Below are 25,815 nucleotides of genomic sequence, written 5' to 3'. Positions count from 1 at the left end.
CGATATTCAAAGCCTTTGTCTGTGGTTGTAGCCATGGCTTATAAATCACAAGTGATTAATGAATGTTTGATCGACGATCAGTGATTTATGAATGTCATAATTTTCAAGGAAACTGATAGAACTACAACTTCATGTTGTGCCAAAGCACAATCACAAGCGCTTTGAATCCACCGTCTCAATTTTTCTTCGGCATAACATGTTCTGATAGCGTCCAAAATTGCATATTTAAGGCATTATCCAATAGATCCTCGTATCATTTGATAAATTGTGAACTATTTTGTTCCTTCACAAGAAGATTGTCATATCATCAGGTATAAAAACACAAAATAAATTCAAATTCAGATATATTTCAAACATACATGATGATTTCTAAAAACATAAGAAGCCTAATAATATTTTCACAAAATTTCAGTCATGTTTACACAATGCAAATTCAACAACAAAAGATAATCCAATTTCATTTAAACCACCACCAAAATAAAAATTTCACCAATGAACGGTCTGGGACAAATCACTAGTATGAATATGATTACGTTATTCACCATTTGAATACATACTTATAGAAATCACTGAACACATGGTGTAAATTTGAGAAATGCAAGATTAAGATATGGCCTAACAAATTATCCTACACGGGAACATTTTCCAAACTGCCAAATATATTTTCTTTTTTCAATGCAATTTCATGCATGGCTACAATATCGACAAAGGATCGGTTAGGAGTTATTATTTCTGTTTAGGAAACGTTCACTTTAGCGAAAAACTTTCCTGAAACATTTTCAACGAATTGCCTGAATTGGCCCAATGTTGTATTGTCAAAGCACAGCATTAATTTTAACTATAAACTAACATTTAACACATACTGAACACGAAACACATTAGGAAAATATCTCCGTATAAAGTTTGAGATTGAAGCGAAACGAGAGATTTGGATGAGTAAGGTTGAACTCGAGATGGGAATAGCAAATAAATTTTAAGTTGTGCAACAATGATTCATTCCACTATACATTTAATTTACCACACATACAATGGCTTGCATTATGCAATGAAATCTCATTGTTCAAAAAGAAACATTTTAAACTGTGCCGAGTGGTTTTATTTCAACATATTGGCAGTCTGGAAACTGAACGCTTTCATCATCGTATTTTTAGTTAGATAGAATTTAGTACAAAAATGGCAACTCAAGAAGTTAAATAAGATTCTACTAACCCAAATTATAGTAAACGCATAAATAAGTTAAATATATAAGCACCTTATATAAACTATTAACACAGAACATAGGGCATGTTAGATAATAATTTCGTATAGAGAAAACCTGGATAAACGAATTCAGTTAATTCAAAATGCTACGAATAAGCGAGATACATAAATTAAATAAAAGCAATAAATTATCTCCAACAATAAACACGTGGGGAGTATTGCACTAAGATATATTGCCTCGATGAACGGAGTAATATCAAGAGGTTAAATGTATCTACTTATTCCATTAAATTCGCAATCAATTAAATGCAGCTAAAGAGATTAATATCCAATATCACAAATGCTTAAATTAGGTTCTTGATAAAGCAAATGATTATATTTTTTCTAAAAATGAGCAGTGTCTAGTAGGTTTAATCCAATAGGTTTATTCGCACATTCAATTAGCAAATAAGAAGTAAGGTTAAGCGTAACCCATTTAAATACAAAATCAGTAATATTAAATTGTAAATGTGCAACTTATTTATCTTTTTTTTTTCGAATTTTGTCGATAAATAATACTTTTTTCCCCGATATTTATGTATATTTAAATAATTCAATTGTGTTTTTGAAATTTAATTTTAGAAGGCCTCAACGAAACTGGCTGGAAATAGACCTGTCTTTCCGGTTCTCTGTTGAGTGCCCTTGTACCATCCGTCGTCCCTCTTTTTGTGCACGTAGATTATGTCGTCGATGTGCAACTCCAGCTCGTATTCGCTATTGGCGGGGTAAGGGGTTATGCATCGGTACCTTTCGCGCACAGTCTGCGTGGCGGTTTTCGATCTGTTGCCTGCGTCCAACGAGTTGGACTTCCTGTGACGGTGCACCTCGGGGCTTGACGTAGAATGCGCAGATTCGACGCTTCTACAATTCAATTCGTTCGGTCAGAATGGAGGTGGGATATTCGGGGTGGGCTTATGCAGCCCAAAATAACAAATGGCAAGTCTGCCTGTTGTTAAGTGTTACTTGGTTCTGCATAGATCTACACTCGGTATGAAAATGGTGTGAAATGGTAAACTTGCGTGAAATAAAGCATAGAAATCAGTTAGGTACTTCCAACTGACACATGTCTTACGACTCAGATACCTAGAGTAAAAAGAAGAATTTGATCCCGATATTTCAAGGCTACTTCAATGAAAAATTCATATTACTCACTAATTTGTTGTCTGTCTCATGTATTAAACATTTGTTCGAATTTATTATCATAGTGGTTGTGGTTTCACTTTGGTTTAGCTGAATCTTTCTGGAAAAACTTAGCAAACAACCTCGAAATGCTGGAATTGCTGGAAATTTTTACTGTGATAAAGAACGTTGAATTTGGAACGGTTCTCTAAAGTTTACTACAGTTCTACCAACTATCTCGGGTAGCTATCTACCATTAGTTGAATGAATTGACTAAGCTACCTTCTAGAAATACCGGGTTTATCACTGAATTTTCACGTGGAAAACGATTCACAAGATCTGCTGGTCTTGGAATTTCCTTTAACAACGAAATGTGGTCGCTGTTAGATTGATCCTGGAATTTGGAAGGGGCAGTAGAAAAGTTAGTTTTTCAGATGTATTTTTGAAAAAAGCCGACAGGCACAGCAAGTTAGTTCGTACTAAGCGACATTACTCCAGACTCTACATTGGATTATTCGCTGCATTCTGCTCAAAGGGGCAAAGACGAAAATGAAGAACTACCACAAACTAAATTTACAAATAAAGCAATGGCTAAGGTGCAAAAAGAACTACATATAGTAAAATCGTGCAACACACCTGTGTGAGGGGAGAACACTGGGGCGATCTTTATGCTTTAAGCGTTGCGATGAGGATCCCAACAGACGATGATCTGTCGAATGCACCTGCAGAAGCTGGCTTGGGCACGACCCTGATCTGAAGGGAACGGATGATGTATTATTAGAAATAGATCTGACAATGTTCAATAAAATCGTGATGTGCTCGAAAAATTAATGAATTGTGCTTATTTTTATTGAACATTGTGACAGAAATCTCAGGTAGTCGGGTTAACACAGAGGGATGACAAACGGTGTGAGCACACAGCATAAAAATCACCTCTTTAACACAGAATCATGACATCAAACTGCATTACTTACCGCACGTGTACTGATTGAGCGGCTGAAGTAACGGTGGAATCTTCGAAAACAGGATTATCCATTGAATACGAAGAGTTCGGAGGTGATTTGGGCCTCTTCATGCTGGCAAGCCTCTTCATCAGGCTCACAGTTGAGCTGCGTTCTTTCCGTTCCTTGGACTGTGGGAGAAAAATCATCAATCATGTGACGTCCCACGATTGACGTAAATGACATTGACAGACGTAAATGACATTGACATTTCAGGTTATCTCCCGAGAAACTGGGAGATGTTTGTTATTATTCAATATCGAAAATTGTGCAAGTGAAAGTTAGTAGAAATTTTCGACATTTCAAGCGAAACGCAGGTGAAAATCTAGCCACACGTGAAAAAACACAAAGCATTAATTAAAACACACACAAAAAGCACAAACCTTATCAGTATTTTTAGTAGAACTCGCAGAAGCTAAAAACTGAGCGCCACTGGGCATAATGGCACTCGTGCTGCGTCCCAAGGGCACGGCCACGCCCTCCTGCTGCCCGTGCCAGCTCGACGATATGCCGGGGGCGGCGGAAGGACTGACCGCGCGCGGGGGAAGCTCAGGCGGCGCCCCCAAGCTCTTGGACAGGCCGTTCTTATTGCTCCGAATGCGACTTACTGACGTTTTGGCCTCGATCTGGGCCGCGGTCAGGCCGAGCGCCAGGGACACGTAGTTGCCGGGGAAGACCCCGCATTTTTGGGTGCGGTTAGACGTGCCCTTGTACCAACCGTCTTGACAACGGTCCGTCACCATATAAATACCACCCTTTTTCAGTTCCAACTCGTCCGGCTTCTGCGGTTTGTACGGGTAGAGAGCGATGTAGGGGGCCGGCAGCTGAGAGTCTTCGTTGGTCCTTCGGGGGGAGGATAGATGGGCGGCGTGCTCGGCGATCTCGGCGGAAAGTCGATGGGGGTTGTGCTGCGGGTGGGACAGACCGGTGAAACTGTGTCTTTTTTCCTTCTGCTGGTGCGTTCCGTGGGACGTCCTCTGGGGGGTGCTTGTTGCGCTTGAGCGTCCAACGAGTTCGGGTATCCTAAACATCGAGAAGAAACGCTAGAGTTCACCAACAGAAACAGAAAAAAAATCGAGGGATGCACTTTTTTGGCAGGTACAACAAATCGAATTGAAAAAACAGCCCATAGTTTACAAAGATACGAAATTCCGTCGAAAGATGCCTGTAGTACCGTCTAAGACCATCACGCAACCTTTAAGTTTCATTCCTTCGAAAAAATCCGTTAAAATTCATAGAAAAAACCCAGAAAAATGCGAAAACGACACGCTCTTGATCATTTTCAATCGCGAATGCCCAGTCGAATGTTACGCCCATGTCTGTGCCGTTCTCCAGCTATCTTCACCTCCTTTAGAAGGCAACATCGACGTGAAGTTAGCCGATCCCCGTAAATTCTATGGTTTCTTCCGATGACATTTCGAATAATGGCCATTTTTGTAATTCCGACAAATATTTTGAAAGCACGACACGATTTGTATATTGGAAGGAAAAACAAGATTACTAACTGAACGAAACTCCTGTTGGAGGTTCCCTGAGTCCTGGAGGGTGGCGAAGCGGGCGAAGAGGGAGCCGTGCTCGAGCTCGAAGATGTATTGCTTGAGGAAACGTTCGGGGTAGTCGTCGAAGAGCTACCCGAACTGATCGTTGAGCTAGAATCCGAAGTTGGCAGTGCTTTGGGGGTAGCTGTTTGCGGGTTGATTTTAGATTGAGGCACCACGTTTTTAGAATGATCGGTGGGGATGAGCGGGGTACCATTCTCCTCGGCCGTCGGAGTTGGCGGTGCTACTTTGGATGGTCCTGGTTGTACGCTGAAATTAACGTAAACTAAAGGCAAATTCGGATTTGGGCTATAACGTAACTTACTTGATGGAAAGTTTCATCAACGACCTGGCCAAGTTATTCAATTCAACAAAAGCCAGTGGGAAAATTCCGATTTTTCCATCTAATTTTCCTTCGGCCCAATTCTCATCGACCCTTCTTATAACATTGATTATATCGCCTTTTTTGAAAACTAAACAACCCTCTTCTTCATCGTTTGTCATTCGAAAATCATAGAGGGCTTTGCACTGGGGTAAATGGCTTGGTACAGGAGTGATAATCTAGAAACGAACATGAGTTAAATGAGGCAGAAAGCAAGGTATATTCATGAAATACCTGCACATAACTCAAAGGGAAAACCCCTTGAAATCCATTGCATTCCCCATAATACCAATTGCTATCAATTCTCCTCTTCAGTATTATCGTATCTCCCCTTTTAAAGGTCAAATCTCTAGAAATGTAAACAGTCGTATATTACTCAAGAAATGGCAGGATGACTAAATTTTCTCCACCAATGAAATTCTCAATTCCCAGTCCTTTATTGCTATATCTATCATTCCCAATCAGCTTTTATAACGTTATCAATAGTAACAATTATTCAAATGATTTGGGAAATCAGTTTTATCTATTTTATTCATTAATGGATCTAAGTGATATCCCTTATTCACCCACTGAATTGATAATTTGATAAATTTATTAAGTACATAATAATATGATCAAGATACAAAAATCTTACCCCACTTCTCTTGGTGCATAATCGTAAAGAGCCTTTGCATAGGGTTGATGGTTAATTTGGGCAGCGCTCAGCTTACTGGGTGATATTATATGTTCGGATGGATTATGAACAGGTTGTTGGACAGCTTGGTGCAACAAATTATGTTGTATTTGGCCAGATCGACTGTTCCTCTGTTTGAGTGCGTTCGGTGCATTTTTCATACCCTCCAATATTCTCATCAGGAGAACATTGGGAGGCAGGTCATCTACCTTTGTGGTCACTAATACACGACATTCTGGACATCGCAGCTCTTTGTGTTTATGAACAATTTCTTCTAAGCATTTTTTACAGAAGGTATGCTGACAAGGGAGTACTTTACTGGAAGTATCCAAACGCTCCAGACACACTGAACATTCGAGTAAATCGTTTAAAGTTCCTTCATCCATATTTGGTCATCAGTGATACTACAGTTTTGTTTATGGGAAATATGATAGGGTTATCATTCATACATTTCCAAGTGTGAATTACTGCATTTAGTGAATGAATTGACTTTCGTTACTCGTAAAATTAAATATTTTGATTACCTACGTTCCGATATTGGCGGACTAAAAATAGTGGTCACTTGCACTAAACACTTCAATAAACTTCAAATCAAAGATTCGAGTTAATCAATGACTAATTCAAAGTTCATTCTTCAGCTCGCTCCACTTCCGGTGATTATTGAGGAATAGACAAACTACTCATCGTTTAATCATGCATGCTCCAACTAGTAATTATTAACGCAATCCATCATGCTTGAGGATGATGGTAGCTGGTAGGTACCACTCGGCATCTCTCAATTATTGGAATGATAATTTCTATTCCTATTAGAATAACAAAAAGTCCGCTGTTATCAATAAATCACTATTCGGTTTTTTCATAATTAATTAAGGGTAACACAAATACAAAAAAAATTGCGTTCGCCTCTGGTCTGACACGGCTGACAGCAACTGTCAGTGGGAAAGAAGCAGAAAATATTGAAAATTCGTGTTCCGAAGTATCTGACAAGTGACAATTACGGCAATTATTTATTATTAAACCTGCACAATTAGTCTCGTTTCAGTTCAAAATTGATTGTGAATTCTGTTGTATAATTAAAATTATATAATAATCGTATTATTCATTCCTAAATTACTAGTATTTTTATTTCATTTTTAGATATAAGAAGAATTCAAACTACAGAAAACTGATGACATTTGATATAATTCTATGCTTGGTTGAGATTTCATTGCGCAAAATCGAAAGCATGTGATGGCAAAGCGGCAACAAGGCAAATAAAAATATTATTCAACTTTACTTCAGTTTGAGTGAAGCCGTCTTAGGTGGAAGTGCTACAATGTCGAGCAAATTTGAAGTTGGTGATTTAGTGTGGTGAGTGTTAAAATTGGAAATTAAATTTTTTTCTTGCATATAAATGAAGTGTTAATGAGATTTTAATCATAAAAAAAATTTCAGGGCTAAGATGAAGGGATACCCACCGTGGCCCGCTCAAGTAAGTGATGCCGATTCAACCTAACCGTTATTCCCTCCTTTGCGCGCGTCGTCGTTTATTTACATACTTAGCATTTCGTCCCAACTAACCTCTGCATCTGGATGAAATTTGATTATCGTGAAACTTGGGTTGTGTTGCTAAAAATGATACTTTTTAGGTCGTAAATCCTCCTCCAAAGAAAGGAAGTAAGAAGAATTGTCAGTGGATCTACTTTTTCGGATCCGAAAATTAGTGAGTATTCTCATAACCCAGATTTAGTGTACTTTATGAGATAAGAATGATTTGAGTGATTTCTAGGTATGAGTTTATTTCTAATTAATGAAGTCTGTTTTGACAACTTTCCAACTAGCCAGCTCATTTGGTCCATTTAATGGGTAGAAGTGTTTATTTCTTGATTATTATTTATTTACTCCATTAAGATTTCCCATTTATTGAATATTATGGGAAAATTGCATGTTACCTACTTTTGTTTTCATTTTTATTGATTGGACACTTGATATCATTCCGAAAGAGAAATAACTTTTCATAATTCTATTCAGAAATAACTCGAATCATGTACAGTTCTCTTCATTTGAAGGAACGTTAGGTATGATATCTCATTTGATATAGTTTCTTCGCCTCATGTTTGCAAAAAACTAATTTCGTTTGTGGCAATTTCAAGTGCTTGGATCGAAGTTGATCAAATCAAATCATATCATGCATATAAAGAAAAGCTATCGATGGGTTCCAAGGCTGGTGGATTCAAACAAGCATTGGAAAAAATCGAGGAATTTATTGAAAAGAAAAAGGTGAGTTTCCACTATATTTGAAAAGTTCATGTTTTTGGACAGGCGAAATGATTTATGGTGTTTTTTTATACTCCATACAAGAATAATTGACATATTGGGCAACTGTGAAACATCGAAATTTTGTTGATAAGATGTTTAGTTACGAAATTAAGTTTGGTATTGGGAAGGACACTGACTGAATAGCAGTGGTCGACGATATTTTTTATTTTGTTCTACTTATTCTTGGTGTAATTGAACTAATCAAGAAAATACTTGTATCAACTTTGAATGAATGCTGATTAATTTGCTCTTAATTTGAATATTTCAGCTAGGTTATATTTATATATTTTATTTCTGTGAAGAAAGAGGAAACCACAGATATTATTCAATGATCTCTTGTAAACGGTTATTAAACTGTGTTTTTCTTTAATCTTATGTTGTATACTTATTTGAAAGTTTAGTATTGTTTCAAAATAACCAATTTTTATGTGCTGTTGAATGATTGAACTACTAATGTCTTATGCACCTAATCCTTGAATTTATGTGCTGTTTCTGTTTATTCAAGAGTCCTCTTTCATATTCCTCGAACTACTCATATTCAAAATGAAAAAATTAAGTCGGTACATAAGTGTCATTTGTGGGAGAAGATAATTATCTTTTGCGATGAAACAAATTGGGCAATAAATATTATTATTTATTCTTTGAATACCGTATTTACAGACTATTTTTCTCTTACAGACTGATCCAACTTATGAAATTGAAATGCCAGCAATAGTTGAAGATAAGGATGATGATGAAACACCAAAAAAGCCGAAAAAGGTTAGTTGCATCACACATAAGATAGATGAGCAATCACTAAGAAATAATTATTTTTCAGGCTGTCAAAAGAATGTCCAAAGATGCTCCATCCGGTAGTCCGAGTACGGTAGCTAAGAAACCAAGAAGATCTTCCCCGAAATTCGAAGAAAATGGTTCTCTTAGCCTCAACGAGGAACTTGCGGAACTTCCGGCTTCGGCAGACTACAGTAATAGGGTATGTAGTAAAATTTTTTCAATAATATCCGAATTAATTTCGATATCTGTATACTTGTTGAGGCAACAGTATTGCTATATAGCAATATTCTATGGTTATAGCTTCTGCACATGGGTGAGCATGAAGTTTGATGGACCAGTGAATAATGACTCACTAATCACTTGCGATTGAGGAATGTTTGATATACAATAAGTGGATAATTGTTCATTAATCACCATGATTTGTGAATCTGATAATGCTGAAGGAAACTAAAAGATTATAATCACTTTATGCATGAATCATGCATACAAACCTGTTTTACCATCCTGTAAACATATATTTTTGTATCCTGAGCCAGCCCTATTTTATTGCTTGCACTAGACATGAAACAAAGTGAGTTCGAGCATTTTCCAAGTATTCTAAATCTGTTTGTCTTCCCCCCTTTTTCTACTATGAGCATCCACTACCGTACTACCTATTCCTGTCTGTGACTTTAGTCAGTTGTCAAGCTGACGTGGTTTATTTGGTCTTTTCTGATCTGCCTTCAGGTTTCAGAGTGTTGCCTGATTAAACGACTCCCGTTTGGTTTTTTCCCGTCTGGCGAGACGCAGCGGTTTGCATGAATAGGGCGATTTTCGAACCCTCAAAATCAGCTGATTTTTCCCCCTCTCTTCTATCACTCGTTGCTTGGGAAATTAGTATAAACCGACAAAACGGGATTTCACGATATTATTTATGTCACACAAATTGCAGGAACGTCAATTATAATATAATGGACCATTAAAATTTTATTCCACCATTGATTGGTATATACAGGTTGTTTCTTTGAGACATTCTAATATGTGGGGGGGGGGGTGATTCTTTGATTTATTTTGAGATGAGATCAAATTTGCTCAAAAATGAATGAGGATCTCAAAAGCAATATTTTTTTTAAGAGAAATCAACCCCGTATTTTTTTTTGTCCAAAAATATTCAATTTAAGACCCGTACGTACGCCGCTGGTAGAGAAAATGAAAATTTTTGTATATCACAAAATGAAGTTATATAAAAAATTTCATTAAGATGTGTTCAATATTATCAGAGTTATCATTGAAAAACTTTTTAATTTTATCACCCTGTATCTGAGAAGTTCAGACTTTTAGGAAATAGGTTCCATAGGAAGTGTTTTCTTAAAATGGGTCGAAGAATCACCCCCTTAAATATTAGCATGTCTTTGAGGAACACCCTGTATACACCAATTAATGGTATAATAGATTAAAATTTTAATGGTCCATTAAATTGACGTTTTTGGAACTGGCCTGGGCATCTAACTGGTATTATTCCAAGATTTTACTGTGGCTAGCAAATCTTTCTAGTTAACTAAGGATCAAAGAGGGCACTTCGACGAATTTTCAAAATCCTTGGTAACCGTGGGATGGGCTATCTTAAACTCATCGTTTCTGAGAAACATTCAGTCTGCCCCACGGTAACCAACGGCAACCTACGATTTTGACAGTTAATTCAAAGTGCCTATTGGTTAAAGTCTTGTCTCATCTTTCATTCATAATCTGCTCATGACTGTTGGATAAGGTTACAGATGACCATTTGAGCCAGCCTTGAGAATTGTTCAAAATTAAGGTCTCGTGTAAAATTCAAGTAGGTTGCGATCTATTAATTTGACCGTTTTGGTGGTTACCTAGCTTTAACTTTTTACCAACTGGGTGTGACAAATCATAATTTATGACTGTCTCATGTCAATTGTCACTCGCTCAAAGTAACAACTTTGGCAACACAAAGATGTTGCTATGCAGCAATACTAAAACGCGTGATATCGTGTATTGAGATATTGTTATGAATACAGATATGATCGAAATTGAGGTGAGCTATTTTAGTAATACTCTTTTTACATTGTTGGATAAAGTACAGTATTCTACTCGCATATTATAAAAGCCATCATAATACGCTCGTTGACTAGATCGTCGGCTAGCTTCGATATTCAACGCAGAAAATACGGAAACGTGAATTATTCATGACCTTTTCTTCCTTCGACTTTCAGGACTCTTCCCCTCTGACGGACCTCAACAGTACCGCCGACACGTCCAAGGAAAAGGTTCAGACTCCTTCGAATTTGGCGTTCGGCTTCATGGGTCTTGGTGTCATGGGTACCGGCATTGTCAAAAATCTCATAAACTCGGGACACCGAGTCAATTTGTGGAACAGAACCATAGAAAAGGTAAGTTGTTTTTTATTATATGTAAATCGTCGGGCGAAATTCGTTGATGGAACTTGAGTCTATAGAATCGACAGTAACGGAGCATGAAGAAATTGATACGTGCTGATGTCACTCAGTCGTATAACTTTTCCAAAATATTTTCATCAGAATTAGATTTGGCATCGCTGTATGAATTGTGCACCATGAAACCAGAGAGCTTCTGGTGACATTGAATTGTGACACATATTTCGATTCTATATTCCAGCGTACGATATTCGAAATTTGACACTCGATAGTTGCGGTGTCGACAATAATTGCTTTTCATTCCAGTTTGAGCAACTTTGATTGTTTTAAACAATGATAACAGTAGTTGAAATTTGAATGTTTATTAATGAATCGATCGATTGATCAGAGTTCAATTACATATACAGAGCGGGCGAAAAATGACGCACTAGAACTTTCGTTAGTAACTGTTTTGTAGGAGCTCGACCAGGTCACTCAGGCAATTTTTCATACATCAATGAGGGGTTTGTTGGGAGTTCAGTTTTATCAAATGGCAACCCTAACTTCGATGCATAGGATGATTTTATCATTGATGCGGTTTTTTATCAACCCTGTTCTAGTTATAGGAATGATATGGTTAAACTTAATGAATTATAATTTGGAATTTTTTATGTTCATTTTTGCGCAAATGGCTTGAGCGTGTAAACGGGCTTCAATACAGTAAAAACACATTAAAGCTAAAGATTCATTTTCATTATTATCTTATCTTTCTAGAATGAAAAAGCGTCAGTAGCGAAATCCCTTATTCCCATTTTTTTAATGCACTTTATTTGAAGTTGGCAAAACTTCAAACGCCATATTTACTCGGGGTATTGATTGCGTCACAGTATGATGGCCGCTTCCGGTTGTCATGACACGATGAAACTGTTGACATTCAATGAAAATTACCATCTTATTTACTTCTACTTTTTTCGGTAGCAAGTGTACTGGGAACAAAGTACCTTCTGGAGAAAAATCCATAGAAATAAAATTATCTAAGTCTGTGATCATGAGCCATTAAAAGATTTGACACTGTCAAAAAAAAACTACCCTGAACTTGACGTTTAAAGGAATTTCCCCTATAGTGGTTTAAACCATAGACACTGCGTTATTTGCGTGACGAAATCGATATCCCTGAGAGCGGGTCGTTTATAACTTTTATATCGGAAAACTCGTTTAAACATGGGCTATTGTCTTATTAGCCATTTTAATTTAAAATGATTTTTTTTTTCAAATCGCTTTTTTCATTCATGTTGGATTTTTATTGAATTGTAGCCTTTTCGTTAATAAGGTTTCAAATGGCATAACGTATATCCTAATCGCTCATTTCAATGAATAAAGTGGCAAATATAATGAACTTTTAATGTCTTTAACACTACCAATTTGGCACTTAAAAATGGAAAATTCCTTAGAATTCGTCAACAAAATTTGAAATTTTTCGGAAATGGCTGATACCTTGAAACTGTTTCATATTTTGTTCACTTACATGTTTGGCGCCTCGTGAATTACGGAAAATAAATAATGTGAGCTGTACCTTCGATAGAATATCGTATTAATTTTAATTGAAAATTGTGGCCTACTGATGTAGGTGAAGATTCACATAAATTTAATGTTCTCCATCAATTTTCAATATTCTATTCTTCATATCTAATCTGGTATATCGGAGAAAATTTACAAAAAATTTTGAGCAAAATTATGCGTCACTCCTTTAATGTGACGAATGACTAGAGGTTATTTCTAAGATGATAATGAAAGTCGATTCATTGAGTAAGCTGCCTGTATTGCTTCGAGTACTGAAGTGCAGCACCGCGTATCTAGTTTCTCGTTAGGTCAGCTGGTAATCTTGATCTAGAAAACATGTACTTCAAATAAATCCTGTGAATTATTATTCGTCGATCATTAAAAGTCACGTAGATTATGCATTATGTAATTTCACCGAATCACGAAAGATTTTTTTAAGAAATGATCACAACGTGAAGGTAAAAGGTAAAATCGATTAAAAAAAAGTAATAAAAAAGAACCATTCAACATTTTATTGGATAAGAATATTTCGAAAATATAAATATTAACAGTCGAAATTGATTATTGTATTCCTAACTAAACAACTTAGAAAAAATTAATATTCTGAAATATCCATCGAAAAGATCTCTGAAAGAGAAAATCAGCATTTCTATTCTGCAAATGCCATTCCAGTAAATAGCTTATCGAGTGAAAACCAGAACTCACAAATTTTAACAATATATCATTATTATCTTTATTGAAAAATAGTGTTTATTCTTATTTGGTACCCGCTTAAGTCTCTATACCAGTGTAGATTATACCGCAATACGGGGAAAAAATAATAATCATTCATGACACCAAATTGAAACTAATTAACTATTTATGGATTATTTACATATTTCTTTAAACTGCATCATTTCTGGGTAAAACGGTGCTTCGAATAACCTACGAATACCCTTTACAAGCTAGTTGAATTTTCGTCGAAATGGAAGCGGTGTATCTGGAAAGAAAATTTTGTACTCGATGTTGGAATCATCCGTCCTCTCTTCTTTTCAGTCTTGTCTCGATTGACTAGGTTAATCGTGGACTCTCGAATCATTCTTCTTGTTACACAAATCAAACCGATTGCTTTGAAATAGGCTTGGCACTAAACAGCGCTCACGGATTCTACACTGCGATAGTCAATAAATACAATTATCACAGCTTCACTAGGGCAAAAAAAAAAGTTAAAATCTACTACAGTACAGTCTCGAGCCTTACGGAATCGTCGTCGGTGTCGCTGTCCTTGTACGGAGGCGGTGCGGACGATTCGGACGAATCTACGTTCTCCGGCTTCTCGAGGACGTCGGCCAAGAATCTCAGCTTGGCGTCCCTGTTCTTCTCCGCGTGGGGTTTATCTTCGATCATCTTCAGCTGGGGAAGCAGTGGGTCCGATTGATGCTGCATGGAAAATTGCAGATCGCGCATCAACGCCGATTTCGAGGAGCAAGGCTGTTCTAGGAAAAGGGGGTCCGGCCTGTCTTGGATGTAGTTGATGATGAGGCCGGGCGGTAGTGGACTCACCGGCGAGGCTACCTTGGACGCTAGAGACCTCTCGGTGGGCGTGTAATACAGCGACAGCCTACTCTGATTTAGGTCGGTGTTGGCCTCGGTACAGACCTCGTCCAACTGCGCCAACTTCTCTATCTTCGCCTTGATGTACATGTCCAAGTTTTCCACCTCGGTAGTGTCCAGGACCAAGGATTCCGCCCTTCCGCAAGCGCCCGCTCTGCAGTTCTCGAAATACAAACTCGGCAGGTTCTCGATCACCTTGTTCAAGGTCTGCTGTTGGTACTTGTACGTCTCCCTGAGTTGCAACACCTTGTGCGCGGAAAACTTCCGGATCTTGTTCCTTTGAAAGACGTAGTTTTCCCGCACCCAGTTCAGTTGGTTCGTCGAGTAATCTCTGACCTTTTTTACCTGAAAATACAACAGATGGATCCTTTCAGTGAATAAACAGTGGAGCATAGGTTTTGACGTTTACCTGGTCTTGGTATTGGCCTCTGAGGGTAGTCAAGTGGGCCGATCCGATATCACGGAAATCTTTGAGGTGTTTGGACTGCGAATGGTAACTGCTCTGGATCCATTCCATCTGTTGGTTGCAGTTTTCCCTGATCCTTGCCACCTGTAATCACATTGTATTTAGTGGTTTTGGAGATGGACGGTTGGATGGCGAACTAACCTGTTGCGCGTAGTTGTCCCTCAGTCTCTCCAACTGTTGCGATTTGTACTGTTCGATGTTGTCGAGCATGGCGTAGATTTGTTTGGCTCTAGGTGAAACTCTGTCCCGCTTACAGAAGCTGCAGAAGTTATTGAACAGGCCGAATCTGTACAAAGAAACAATTTAAATTCGTTTCGAACAATGTTTCTTACATGTTTTAGTATATTATCATTTTCGACCCAATGAAGCAAGCGGCAGTGACTTAAGTAGTAGCATTTATTACATGAACAGGGTTAAGAAAAATGTATGTTATTCAATTATCAAGTTCCTTGATGGCATACCTTTTTATTAAGTAGCGTAGGAACTGAATGATGAGGGTGAGTGTCAAAAATGCAGATGCACACTGCGCGCCAACAATTAAACTGATGATTCTCACATAATTCCAGTCGGCTGGATCGATGTGGAGTAGGACGTTGTCTGTTGTGTTGGCGATTGGGTTGCTGGCGTAGCAGATGTACCTTCCGCAATCTTCCCTTGTCACGTTCTTGATCAGCAGGGTACCGTTGTCCAAGACCTGAATCCTCGGCGGTATGACCCTCATAGGCACCATCATTCTGTCGTGAGCGTGCGGGTGTTTCTCGAAGACGTCCGGTATAGCCGGATCTGGATTCCAGTGGAACACCTGTCTGGTAGGCGTTATCCACGTGATGGCAGGAGGAGGATTGGCAGAATATTTACACTCCAAGAGCGCGTTAGATCTGAGCCTATATTGCATAGTAGGCGTTTTATACATCATATAAGGAGCGGTGCAGTTCAGATGCTCCAAAGTAGGCAACATATCGTTGGGATACGCGTACGGTCCGCAAGACAGCTCGGACACGGTCATGTTGGATTTCCTCTTGGATACTATCCACGGCGCGAACCAGAACATACGGCAGTCGCAGGCCCACGGGTTGTTTGATATGTTCAAGTACTTGAGGTGCGTCAGGTTCGCTATTGACTCGTGTAGAAAAGTGAGACCATTTCCGCTTATGTCTAACTCCTCGATCAGAGGAGTGTCCGAGAATAAGTAACTCTCGATTTTCTTAAGTCTTTTATTTCGCCTCATATATAATTTTCGAAGTTTTGGCACGCCCAGCAGTTCGCTGTTATGGAATTCTTCGATGTTCGTTTCATCGACGACTAGACTCTCCAGTTCCGGACTGAAATGGAGCAGTCCAAATGGGAAGGTGTTGATTTCTGTGCCGCTTATATCTAAGGTTCTCAGTCTTCGAAGACCTCTGAACGTTCCACTCGGTATGTTCACGATTGGATTGTAAGCAACGTTTAAGTACTCCAAGTTGACCAGCGAATCGAAGATGCCCTTCGAGAAGTACTGAATGGAATTGTGGGATATATCTAACCTATGGAGGCTCTGCAGATCGGCCAGGGCGTTGGAAGTAAAATTGGCCAATTGGTTATTGTTCAAATATAATATTTCAACGTGCCTGTTGAACTTGAAGAAATGATCCAATATCTTAACTATGCTGTTGTACGACAGGTCTAATATTTTCAAATTTTGCATCGGATGGAACAGCTGAAACGGAATGGCTACTAGGGAATTGTGTGAAAGATAGAGTTCTTTCAGGTCGAGACCGTCGAAGGTCAATCTCTGAACGTCTGTGATATGGTTGTGTGAGAGGTTCATGAGATTCAGTTTCTTGAATCGTTCGAAGTGATAATCGACCAGCTTGTCTATGTCGTTCTGAGACACGTCCAACACGGTCAGACCGCTGGTGTTCTCGACCACCTGCCGTATGTCTTTCAGACCGCTGGCCCTCCATTTCAAACTCCTCAGGTGAGCGGCATTGATTTTCTGATCTTGGATGGTAACGTTGAAAAATTCCACCCTGTTCACGTTCGAGGGTAGAGTCTGATTCGTGGCATCGCCGTCGGTACACGCCAACAGATAACGGTCCTTTATGACACAGGCGGGAGGTCCCACCGTTCCTTCGTCGTTGACTGCGGTATCGGCATTTGCACAGCTCAAGAGGTAGATAATGAACAACCGACAACAAACTGCTCCGGAGAAGCGGTTCAGACGACGAGGTGTTTCCATCTCACCAGCGACATTTTACGGGTACTCGAATTGGAGAAGGCTGAAACAGAAAGGATAAACACTCATTGCGAGATATCGAGCGGGTCGCTGGGTTTATTTTTAACACGCCACGTGCTTTACCAACGTGAAAATTCAAATATCACACGCCGTTTCATGGTAGGAAGCCTGAATATACTTTTCAAACTTTCGTTATAATTGGCTTCAGGTCGGGCTCAAAGGGAAAAAAATGTTAGACCAACCTTTCAACACCGTCATTTATGGAAAGATGTACCAAGTTGAACTACATCGAATTTTTAACTGGTGAAATGGTCAAATGGACGTATTACGTCATTTTGACGTATGTATAGAACATAATCGTTACGTCTACGACGGGAATGATCGATATACGATTTCTATGGTTTTACATATGTATTATAAGCGATGCAACTGGATACTTGAACCATTATCGATAGTGAGCTTGTTTTATTTATTGGTTTAATCGGTTGCACATACGTTTGAGTGCTATCTGTTTGAATATTTGGAGAATTGCTCACTTAGTAACGGCTTCTATAAGTTACGAACGTATTTCGTGATAATTACTTTGTTTTGTAAATGATAGTCGATCAACAAATTCTAACTTCTACTTCAAAACTGATTTCGAAAGGGCTTTGTGAAAATAATAATACAAACCAATAATTTTTGTTTGGCCTACTGGTTTTACTTTCATTTGGAAATGTTTCGACGATTTTGAGAATAACTTTGTGTGAAATTCCCATTGTTCTGAATCAAATCAGATTATTAACATGATCATGAACCGAATGAATCCAAATCCATTAAAATCAACTCGAGCGCTGTCTGTTCAGAACATTATGTGAAAAAAGGGCGTTTCCTCAAGTTTGTGTAAACCTTAATGCTAATATGCGGATTTACATAAGACTGCACTCTGATGATGGGTTGAATTAAGCGTTAAGGATAAGGTTATTTCACCTGGTTGAAACCTCTAATTTCCATTTCTCCATTACGTTGTTTTCGTAACTCGGTCGGACTCGTGGATCAATTTATTCGGATGAAATTCATTAAAACGTTGACCAGTTGCATGTTGTTGAGCAGTCTCTATTCCGGGATATAACTGCAGGATCCAATTTACTATAAATGGACCTGAATGTCTTTCATTATGATATTATATTGGGCGAACCATACTTGCCATGACATTTAGCGAAACAAACAAGAAATGTCGTTCATCTTTTGTATGTTTCAGCGAATTACAATTGGAAACGCTGATTCTTTGATCAGTTTTTCTCATACAAACAAAAACTTGAGTTGGATATACAGAATATATTATCATTTATATTTGTGAACCAGAGAAGAATATATTTTTAATGATAGTTCTTCCAGTGACCATCTGGACATTGATTATCTCAACATATGCTCTATAAGTCATCTAGATTAGATGCAGTCATCTCCATTTTCTTCATTATCTAAGGATCTATGTGTCTTGCGTCTTATATTAATAATACGTTCTATGAAGAACGTATCTTTTCTTTTATTTCGAATCGCTTCCACAAAGTAGAATCGATGAAATATAGCTTGTTGTGAGCTCGGAGTTGATTGTGAAACTTGATCTGCAATTTAACGTCATTTTTCCCGGGTTTGTACACTTCTCTCGTCGTTAATCTCAGTAAAACGATAGGCTTCAAAGGAAGATTTACGAGACTTTCCTGTTGGCGGTTTTCAATTTCAATATTAAGCGGAGTGAAATGTTTCGCTCGTACTTACACGAGGCCGAAAATTCAGATTAATTTCATGTTGCTGTGAACTCAATTCAGTCAATGAACAAGTTCTCGAAACGTGGGTATAATAGATGGAAATTTCTAAGTTCTGTTTGGGAATTCACCTCCCTCTCAGGCATTCAAACTTTAGATTCCCTTATTGCTATCGATTAGATTTGCGAGTAGCAAAACTATATGGGTATTTAACGCCCACTCTAGTAAGAGTATATGGAGGTCACATTTGAGCTGGATGTGAATGCATTTATCCATGGGAATGATACTATTTCTACCATTTTGAAAGACCAATTCGAAGAAAAAGATGAGTCTTCAAAGATTAGGTAGAATCAATTTAAATCGTTATAAAATGAACACAGAACTTTTATTGGATAGATATTAACATATGGAAAATGGAGCAGACGTTGATGTTTAATATAAGTAGATAGTCACTGGAATAATATTCCAATCTCAACTGCTTGATAACTGGAGTCGAGGGTTATCTTATGGTATCATAATAGAAACCTGTTTGTAGTTCGAGGGGCCGAAAAATATCGCCAAACTTTAGCTATACCTTATCAAACTGACCTCTTTTCTCGTTTGGCAGATTAAAACACTAAAAATATCTACAGGATATTCGGGACGTATCGCTACAATATAAATACGTCTTGGGGTTGTTAGCATTTTGTCTATCCGCATTGCCAAAATATTTATGACATTCCGAAAATAATACCGCTGATGACTTTACGGTGTCTGGTTCCATACTGAATAATGAATAAAATAAATAACGAATAGCTCGGAAACAGGTAATATGGGTTTTCTAACAATTAAATCAAGGCAGACTTATTAATTCTTCAAGTGCAGTCTTATATAATTTTTCAGAGCTTTGCATTCATTGGAAATCTCGTCAATTTATCACGCTCTATGAATGAATAACAACAATATCAATTACGGTCACTAGAGACGTATCAACAATAGTACATATATACAATAATAATTGAATTGTTTTTGATACCGTTTTAGGTTGAAATCAAGGTTCACGTCCATTCAATTATGAAATGGCAAAATACTTTCTCCTTTTTGCACAGAGAATTGAACCTTACATATCTTTCTATGATTCGATAAAATTGCACTCATGTTTGCAACTCAATAATGCATACATACCATTTCCTAACCACTGGCTTTGTGTGTAAATAATCGCAAAATAACGGATTTCGTCCCGAAAAGATGGTAGAAAATAGCTATCAAAATATAATTTATTGTTGAAATATCACTGTGAATAAAGGTTTCACATGTAAACAACCGTTATTCCTAGATCATTTTGATTTCCTTCGAACTCAGATATGTACACCACCAATACCACACCGACAATAAACTGACGGAAAATGACGAAGCACCGAAGCAGACTGCAAGCAGCCTAGTAAAAGATGTCTTGTTTTTCGATTTCGCTCGTATAGCGCTTCGAACGATCGTATCCAGCTGCTCTAGGTGAGCTGGCAACGTTCTACGGTTCCCAAAGCCATGGTCCGGTGGTGGGGAGATGGGATATCGCGCTCGGGCGAAACCAACTCGTCGCTACCGAGGTGAGGTCTCCCGGAACGCCGACGAACCGCGTTGTCTTGCGTCCAAGAAATATTTCCGCCAAAAATGGCGTTTCGCACACACACACACACTGTTCCTTTTTGCGAGCCGTTGCGACCTGCCCTCTCAGCATGAGGGTCTAGGTCATTTCAGACGATCAACCCAGTTCTGCTGATCGGTTTTCTTCTATTCCTACCCGGAGCTATTTTCGATCGGATAGAAAATTTGACCTTTCTCTGCCAATATGTCTGCGACCGTCAGCGTATTGATAAAACTTGAGGTGAAATGATGTCGGTGACCTTTTTTCGATTAATGGGATTGAATTATCTCAATGATTTGAAGGGGGATCATGTATGGAGATCGAATATGGACGAATTTCTTTTTATATAATATTTTCTGAGTGAATTAGCAGCGTGCGTTAATAATAGGCGTGGAAAGGTTAGAAATGAGGGTCGGGTTGTCCCAGAACATTACGAGTTTTTCAAGAATTTCGCAATGGTTGCAGACAATTCAATTATTCGCTGCTTTCAGCGTTCGTTTCCTTGAATTCAGTTCTGGAATAAGTTGAGATGAAATTAAGGCCGGCCAGAAATGAGTCTAACTCACTTCCAGTAATTCAGTGCCGTTTGTCCATTCTGATGAATACGTTCTTTGTGCCTCATCCGTACCTCGAAAATAATATACAGCAGTAAAGTAATGAATTCGGTCAGTTTGCCGTTGAAACTTCGACTTTTACAAGGGTACCACTATGGTCCAATTGTCAATGCGAGTTTACACAGGTACCAAAACTAGTTTTGGTTCACCTGTTGTTGAAGTTGAAGACTAAGGGCTTCATTCGTTTATTTCAAAGAATTTTTGGTTTCTTGACTTTTGGAAGCGAGCATACAGTGGGTTATAGTTGTCAAGTCACTAGGCTCGGAAAATTCGTTGAAAAATTGCTTTTATTATATTTTCAAACTACATACTCTCAATTTCAGAAAATAGACTCAAAACACCCATGCCCAACTAATTGACTTGAACGCCATTTTGTGTTATTCCCATCCTAGACTAGAAGCACTCTAACGCCATTTTGAGTTAAGGCAATTAAACTTGTAAAATTGCGTAATTTGAATTCAAAATTGACCTGAAATTTTGTGCGTTACTTTTTACCCACTATGAATTGAGTTGCACGCATACTGAATAAGTCTTCAAAGTGCTTGTAAGAAAAAGCCAAATGATGTTGAATCATGTTATCTTGGATTCTATTCAATGGAATTCTTCCTACCCATCCAATTATGATCCAGAAGTCGTGGACTTAGATTTGGTAGGTTTCATTGGATCGTCCACAAGATCCTCAGATCTAACACCATTGGACTATTTCTTATGAGTAGTTCACACAACGGCGCAAAATGAATCGTGATAGTCTATAATGAAATACGGTCTAGATATCCCCCTCAGAATGAAAAAGGACTCCTCCTTTTATTTAAGAGGAATATTTCATGTTTTGTGCTTGTGCCAGCTTTTGTAATAGTTTTTATCCACACTGAATGTGGAACGGACACAAATCAACTGTTTCCATAATCTATTTTGTTGCCTAACCAAAAAAATAATTCTCTCCACGAATTCTTCCCGACCTTGCTTGCTCTGCGCATCAGCCAAAGAAAACATTTTGATAATGAAATCACATATCGTCGCACCGCTTCATGTAGAGAAGTAAATGGTAAGAAAAGATGTCGTATTTTTTGTGATACAGCGTCCTACGTTCTGACTTTGATTTATTTCGGGTAAATATTATCCGGGAAAATATTCAAGGACAAAAATAACATACCGAAATAGCTCTGGAATCCCGAATTTATCGGATTTCTCTAATATACCGAATTACAGATACAGAGCAGCAAAGATAATCAATAAATCACCATCTTTTTGAAGTGGTGAAACTGATATGCGGTAATACGAATCCCGAAATTCCTGCATACCTACATACTTTAATCTATGAAATTCGAGAGTCTGCTCTGAACACTTTGATAAAAAAAAATTCAAATTGCTTTCCTCTTTTCCATTTGTTCATTCTTCTTATAATAGGGATTTCATCAAATTTAATTTCGCAGTTTCATAATTCTATTGAAATGTGTTTTAACGCTTCTAACCATTATCGGTCCAACAAGTTCCACTAATAAGAATGGCAAGGCAATGGAAAATGATTAATTATCGAATGATTTGGTTTGTCTTTATCGTTGTGAACGAGACTGCGACATGAACAGAAATGAAATTAATCAAATCTGTAGTTATTGTTATCGCTTTGACACGTCATATTGCTTTCATGTGATGTTTTACATTGTTATGGCTTGAACCATTGTTTTCTTTTCACGCATGAATATGACTACACCGATCTTGCTTTAAAGCTCCCAAGATATGAAAAAATATTCGTTTCTCAGCTCATCTGTGAACAATACAGACCTCTATTGATCGTTCCGATTCACGTGTCCATTCCAATCGGAGTCGCTTTGATTTTGAGTTGGTGGAATCCTTCTTAAAAGTCGACGAGAATATAGATTAACGTCTCAAAGTCTTTGACGAACTGTTTCAGTCGAAAACAAAACACCAGAAGCGTTCAAAAGCCCCTGTTGCATGATTCGACAGCTATTCACCGATCTTGTTGGTAGATGGTAAATCTTGGGCTTTCACTTCTCAGCCTTTCGGTTACGTCTCCTGCTTTTCCATATCGATGGATGAGCCGGGAAACTACGCTTCATTAACTTAGCTGATTTCGTCCCGCTAGATCATACAAATAGCCTTATTTCACATTTTGAATCAGTCTTTCGTGATAACGTAAAATAACTGATAAAAAATTCTGAGAAACGCAGGCAAAAACCTGCTTGAAATTTTTATCAAATGAGGAACAAAAAACCATTCAGATATAAGAGAGTAAACATCTCATAAATGAACATTTAGTGGACAATACTGGCAATACAATCAGTCACAAAATTTCTGAATTTCCCTTACTTTTGTGGGACAGTATATTTCTCACCTATCTTTTCGTTGGTTGAGTTTTTGTCATTCCTCAGGATGCCTTGCGAATAATTCTTTTTTTTTCTGTTTCAGTGTGAAGAGATAAAGAAGAAATATCAGTCGAGGCTGGTCACGGTGTACGATACACCCTGTGAAGTTGTACTCAATTCAGATGTTATTTTCTCGTGCGTCTCCGATTCCAGCGCAGCAGGAGAGGTAGGTTTTGTTCGATCTATATTTGTTGCAGTTAGAAATCGCTCTCATGTTTTCCTTAATCTCTGCGCAGTATTATATAACTTTCTTCATGTTTAGATTCTTTATGGAAATCTCGGAGTTCTCTCCTGCGACAATGCCCTGGAAGGTAAAGGTTACGTTGAAATGACTGGAATAGATCCGGAAACATCGATGGACTTTTGCAAATCCATCCAAACCAAAGGCGGCTTTTACCTGGAGGCCCAACTGCAAGGCAGCAAAAAAGAAGCCGAAGAAAGCAACCTCGTCATACTGACTGCAGGTGATCACAGTCTCTTCGAGAAATGCCAGAGCTGCTTCAAAGCGATGGGAAAAACCGCCTTCTACCTCGGTAACGTGGGATACGCGGCCAAAATGAACATGGTGCTCAACATGATCAACAGCATCGCGATGGTGGGTCTGAGCGAGGCGTTCAGTCTAGCGGACAGATCGGGCCTATCGACAAAAATCGTCTTAGAAATATTCAACGTAACAAATATGGCTAGTCCGTACCTGCAGCGGAAGGCGGAAAGGATAGTTAGTCGCGATTTTCAAAATCCGGACCATCCCCTTCAACACATGCAGAAAGACATAAAATTATGCCTAGATTTATCAAACACGATCAAACAGCCCCTCCTGATGGCGTCGACGACTAATGAAATACTTAAACATGCGAGGCGTTTAGGATACGATGGACAGGATTGTTCGTGTGTTTTTATGAAATCGAAATTTTAATGAAACTTTCTCTTTAGTTTTCTAACCTAAAATTAGTTTTTATAGAATGATTGAATGAAAGAATACCTGAACTTATTCTTTTGGGAAGTTTTTGTAATATTGACGTTACATATTAATTTTTACATGGATAATATTTTAATTTGAATTTTGTGTTATTGAAAGATGGAAATATGTTAAGCGTTAGCGAAGAGAATGTTCAATATATGTAAAATATTTCTTTATAAGTTAAACATATACCTGTCCATAGGTAGTTGTCATTGTAATTTTTGTGTTACACATAGTTATAATATTTTTTTATCCAATTCCATACTTTTACCGAATGCATTTTAGTGATTGGTATTTCGAAAAATTTTTGTATGTACAGAAATGTTTCACTTTATACAGAGATCAAATCCTGGTTAATCCGCTCCTTATTGTAATTTGATACACTTCAGATTTTTTTTCCAGATAGAATAAATACAAAGTTAAAAAAAAAATATAAGATAAATTTGGTGTATCAGTTGGATTTTTCGAATTCCTGATCCTGACGATGTTGCGACAACGAAGCGAATAAAAATATTCATTTCAAAATTCAATCATAACAGTACTGAAACGAACGATAAACCGATAAGAGAAGCTGACATAAAATCCGCTTAAAAATATCAAATCCTTCATCATCGATAATCCCAAATTAACGATTTATTTAGTACATTAACTTTTTTACTATCTAAAATAAAATTCTTCCGAAAAATCCACATACCAGTCGAGCAAAAAATTCCAGAAATTGCGACAAATTAAAAAAAACCCAAAACGGCTAAATCGATTCTGACCAAAACCGAAAGGTGAGCACCGAAGTGTGAAATTTCACATCGATTGATTGAAAATTGCGACATTCGGCATACCCACAACAATTTTTCTGAAAAATTGGCTTCTCAGCATCGTGTATCCGCATAATCCGGGAAAATTTTGCTCGCTAGCATCAAAATTACGATTTGTACCGTGCCCACAACATTGCATTACACACAAAGAAAGCACAGGCTGAAAAATAGTGTACATAGATTATTCAACGAGCATATAATGACGTCTATTATTCACGCGGATTATGTTTAACAAACCAGGCGAAGTCGAGTTTTGTTAACCTTTCAAGTATTAATACCAAAATATGCGAGTAAAATACTGTTCTTTATCCACAATAATAACGAAGAGATTATTTCTAAAATACCTTACCTCATTTTCAATAACATCTATATCCATTGCAATACAATATTCTTCTAACTTCTGACATTTCAGTTTGTGCTAGTGACTATGAAGTTTTTTAGACCAGTG

The 25,815-nt window shown here is 37.9% G+C and overlaps 3 protein-coding genes across 6 annotated transcripts; 1 reads left to right on the top strand and 2 right to left on the bottom strand.

Moving 5' to 3' along the window:
• Positions 1 to 327: 327 nt before the first annotated feature.
• On the bottom strand, positions 328 to 6,877 carry LOC123310540 (E3 ubiquitin-protein ligase SH3RF1). Of its 3 annotated transcripts, XM_044894045.1 has the most exons (9): positions 6,477 to 6,877; positions 5,914 to 6,356; positions 5,514 to 5,628; positions 5,223 to 5,458; positions 4,865 to 5,167; positions 3,743 to 4,382; positions 3,333 to 3,490; positions 2,995 to 3,111; positions 328 to 2,100 (listed from the first exon to the last, which is right to left on the bottom strand). In XM_044894045.1, the coding sequence occupies exons 2-9, from the start codon at positions 6,336 to 6,338 to the stop codon at positions 1,818 to 1,820; spliced, it is 2,277 nt and encodes a 758-aa protein (XP_044749980.1). In that variant the 5' UTR covers positions 6,339 to 6,356; positions 6,477 to 6,877; the 3' UTR covers positions 328 to 1,817. The 3 variants fall into 3 exon arrangements, with proteins under 3 accessions (XP_044749980.1, XP_044749982.1, XP_044749981.1); XM_044894047.1 differs by having other exon boundaries at positions 3,968 to 4,382; positions 5,914 to 6,877; XM_044894046.1 differs by lacking the exon at positions 328 to 2,100 and adding an exon at positions 2,332 to 2,519 and having other exon boundaries at positions 5,914 to 6,877.
• Positions 6,878 to 7,158: 281 nt separating this feature from the next.
• LOC123310541 (putative oxidoreductase GLYR1 homolog) lies at positions 7,159 to 24,997 on the top strand. Its single transcript, XM_044894048.1, has 9 exons — positions 7,159 to 7,302; positions 7,387 to 7,423; positions 7,581 to 7,654; positions 8,085 to 8,211; positions 8,929 to 9,009; positions 9,068 to 9,223; positions 11,238 to 11,414; positions 23,638 to 23,760; positions 23,857 to 24,997. Exons 1-9 carry the CDS (start codon positions 7,268 to 7,270, stop codon positions 24,508 to 24,510), a joined length of 1,464 nt encoding a protein of 487 aa, XP_044749983.1. The 5' UTR covers positions 7,159 to 7,267; the 3' UTR covers positions 24,511 to 24,997.
• LOC123310539 (immunoglobulin domain and leucine-rich repeat-containing protein 2) lies at positions 13,446 to 20,742 on the bottom strand. 2 transcript variants are annotated; one of them, XM_044894043.1, is made up of 5 exons: positions 20,140 to 20,742; positions 15,477 to 17,273; positions 15,157 to 15,301; positions 14,959 to 15,099; positions 13,446 to 14,885 (listed from the first exon to the last, which is right to left on the bottom strand). In XM_044894043.1, the coding sequence occupies exons 2-5, from the start codon at positions 17,231 to 17,233 to the stop codon at positions 14,172 to 14,174; spliced, it is 2,757 nt and encodes a 918-aa protein (XP_044749978.1). In that variant the 5' UTR covers positions 17,234 to 17,273; positions 20,140 to 20,742; the 3' UTR covers positions 13,446 to 14,171. The 2 variants fall into 2 exon arrangements, with proteins under 2 accessions (XP_044749978.1, XP_044749977.1); XM_044894042.1 differs by having other exon boundaries at positions 13,446 to 14,894; positions 20,140 to 20,731.
• Positions 24,998 to 25,815: the final 818 nt, after the last annotated feature.

Source organism: Coccinella septempunctata, chromosome 3, assembly GCF_907165205.1.
Source record: "Coccinella septempunctata chromosome 3, icCocSept1.1, whole genome shotgun sequence".
Classification (NCBI taxonomy): domain Eukaryota; kingdom Metazoa; phylum Arthropoda; class Insecta; order Coleoptera; family Coccinellidae; genus Coccinella; species Coccinella septempunctata.
The sequence above is the reverse complement of the archived record's forward strand: the minus strand, read 5'-3'. Positions and strand labels throughout refer to the sequence as shown.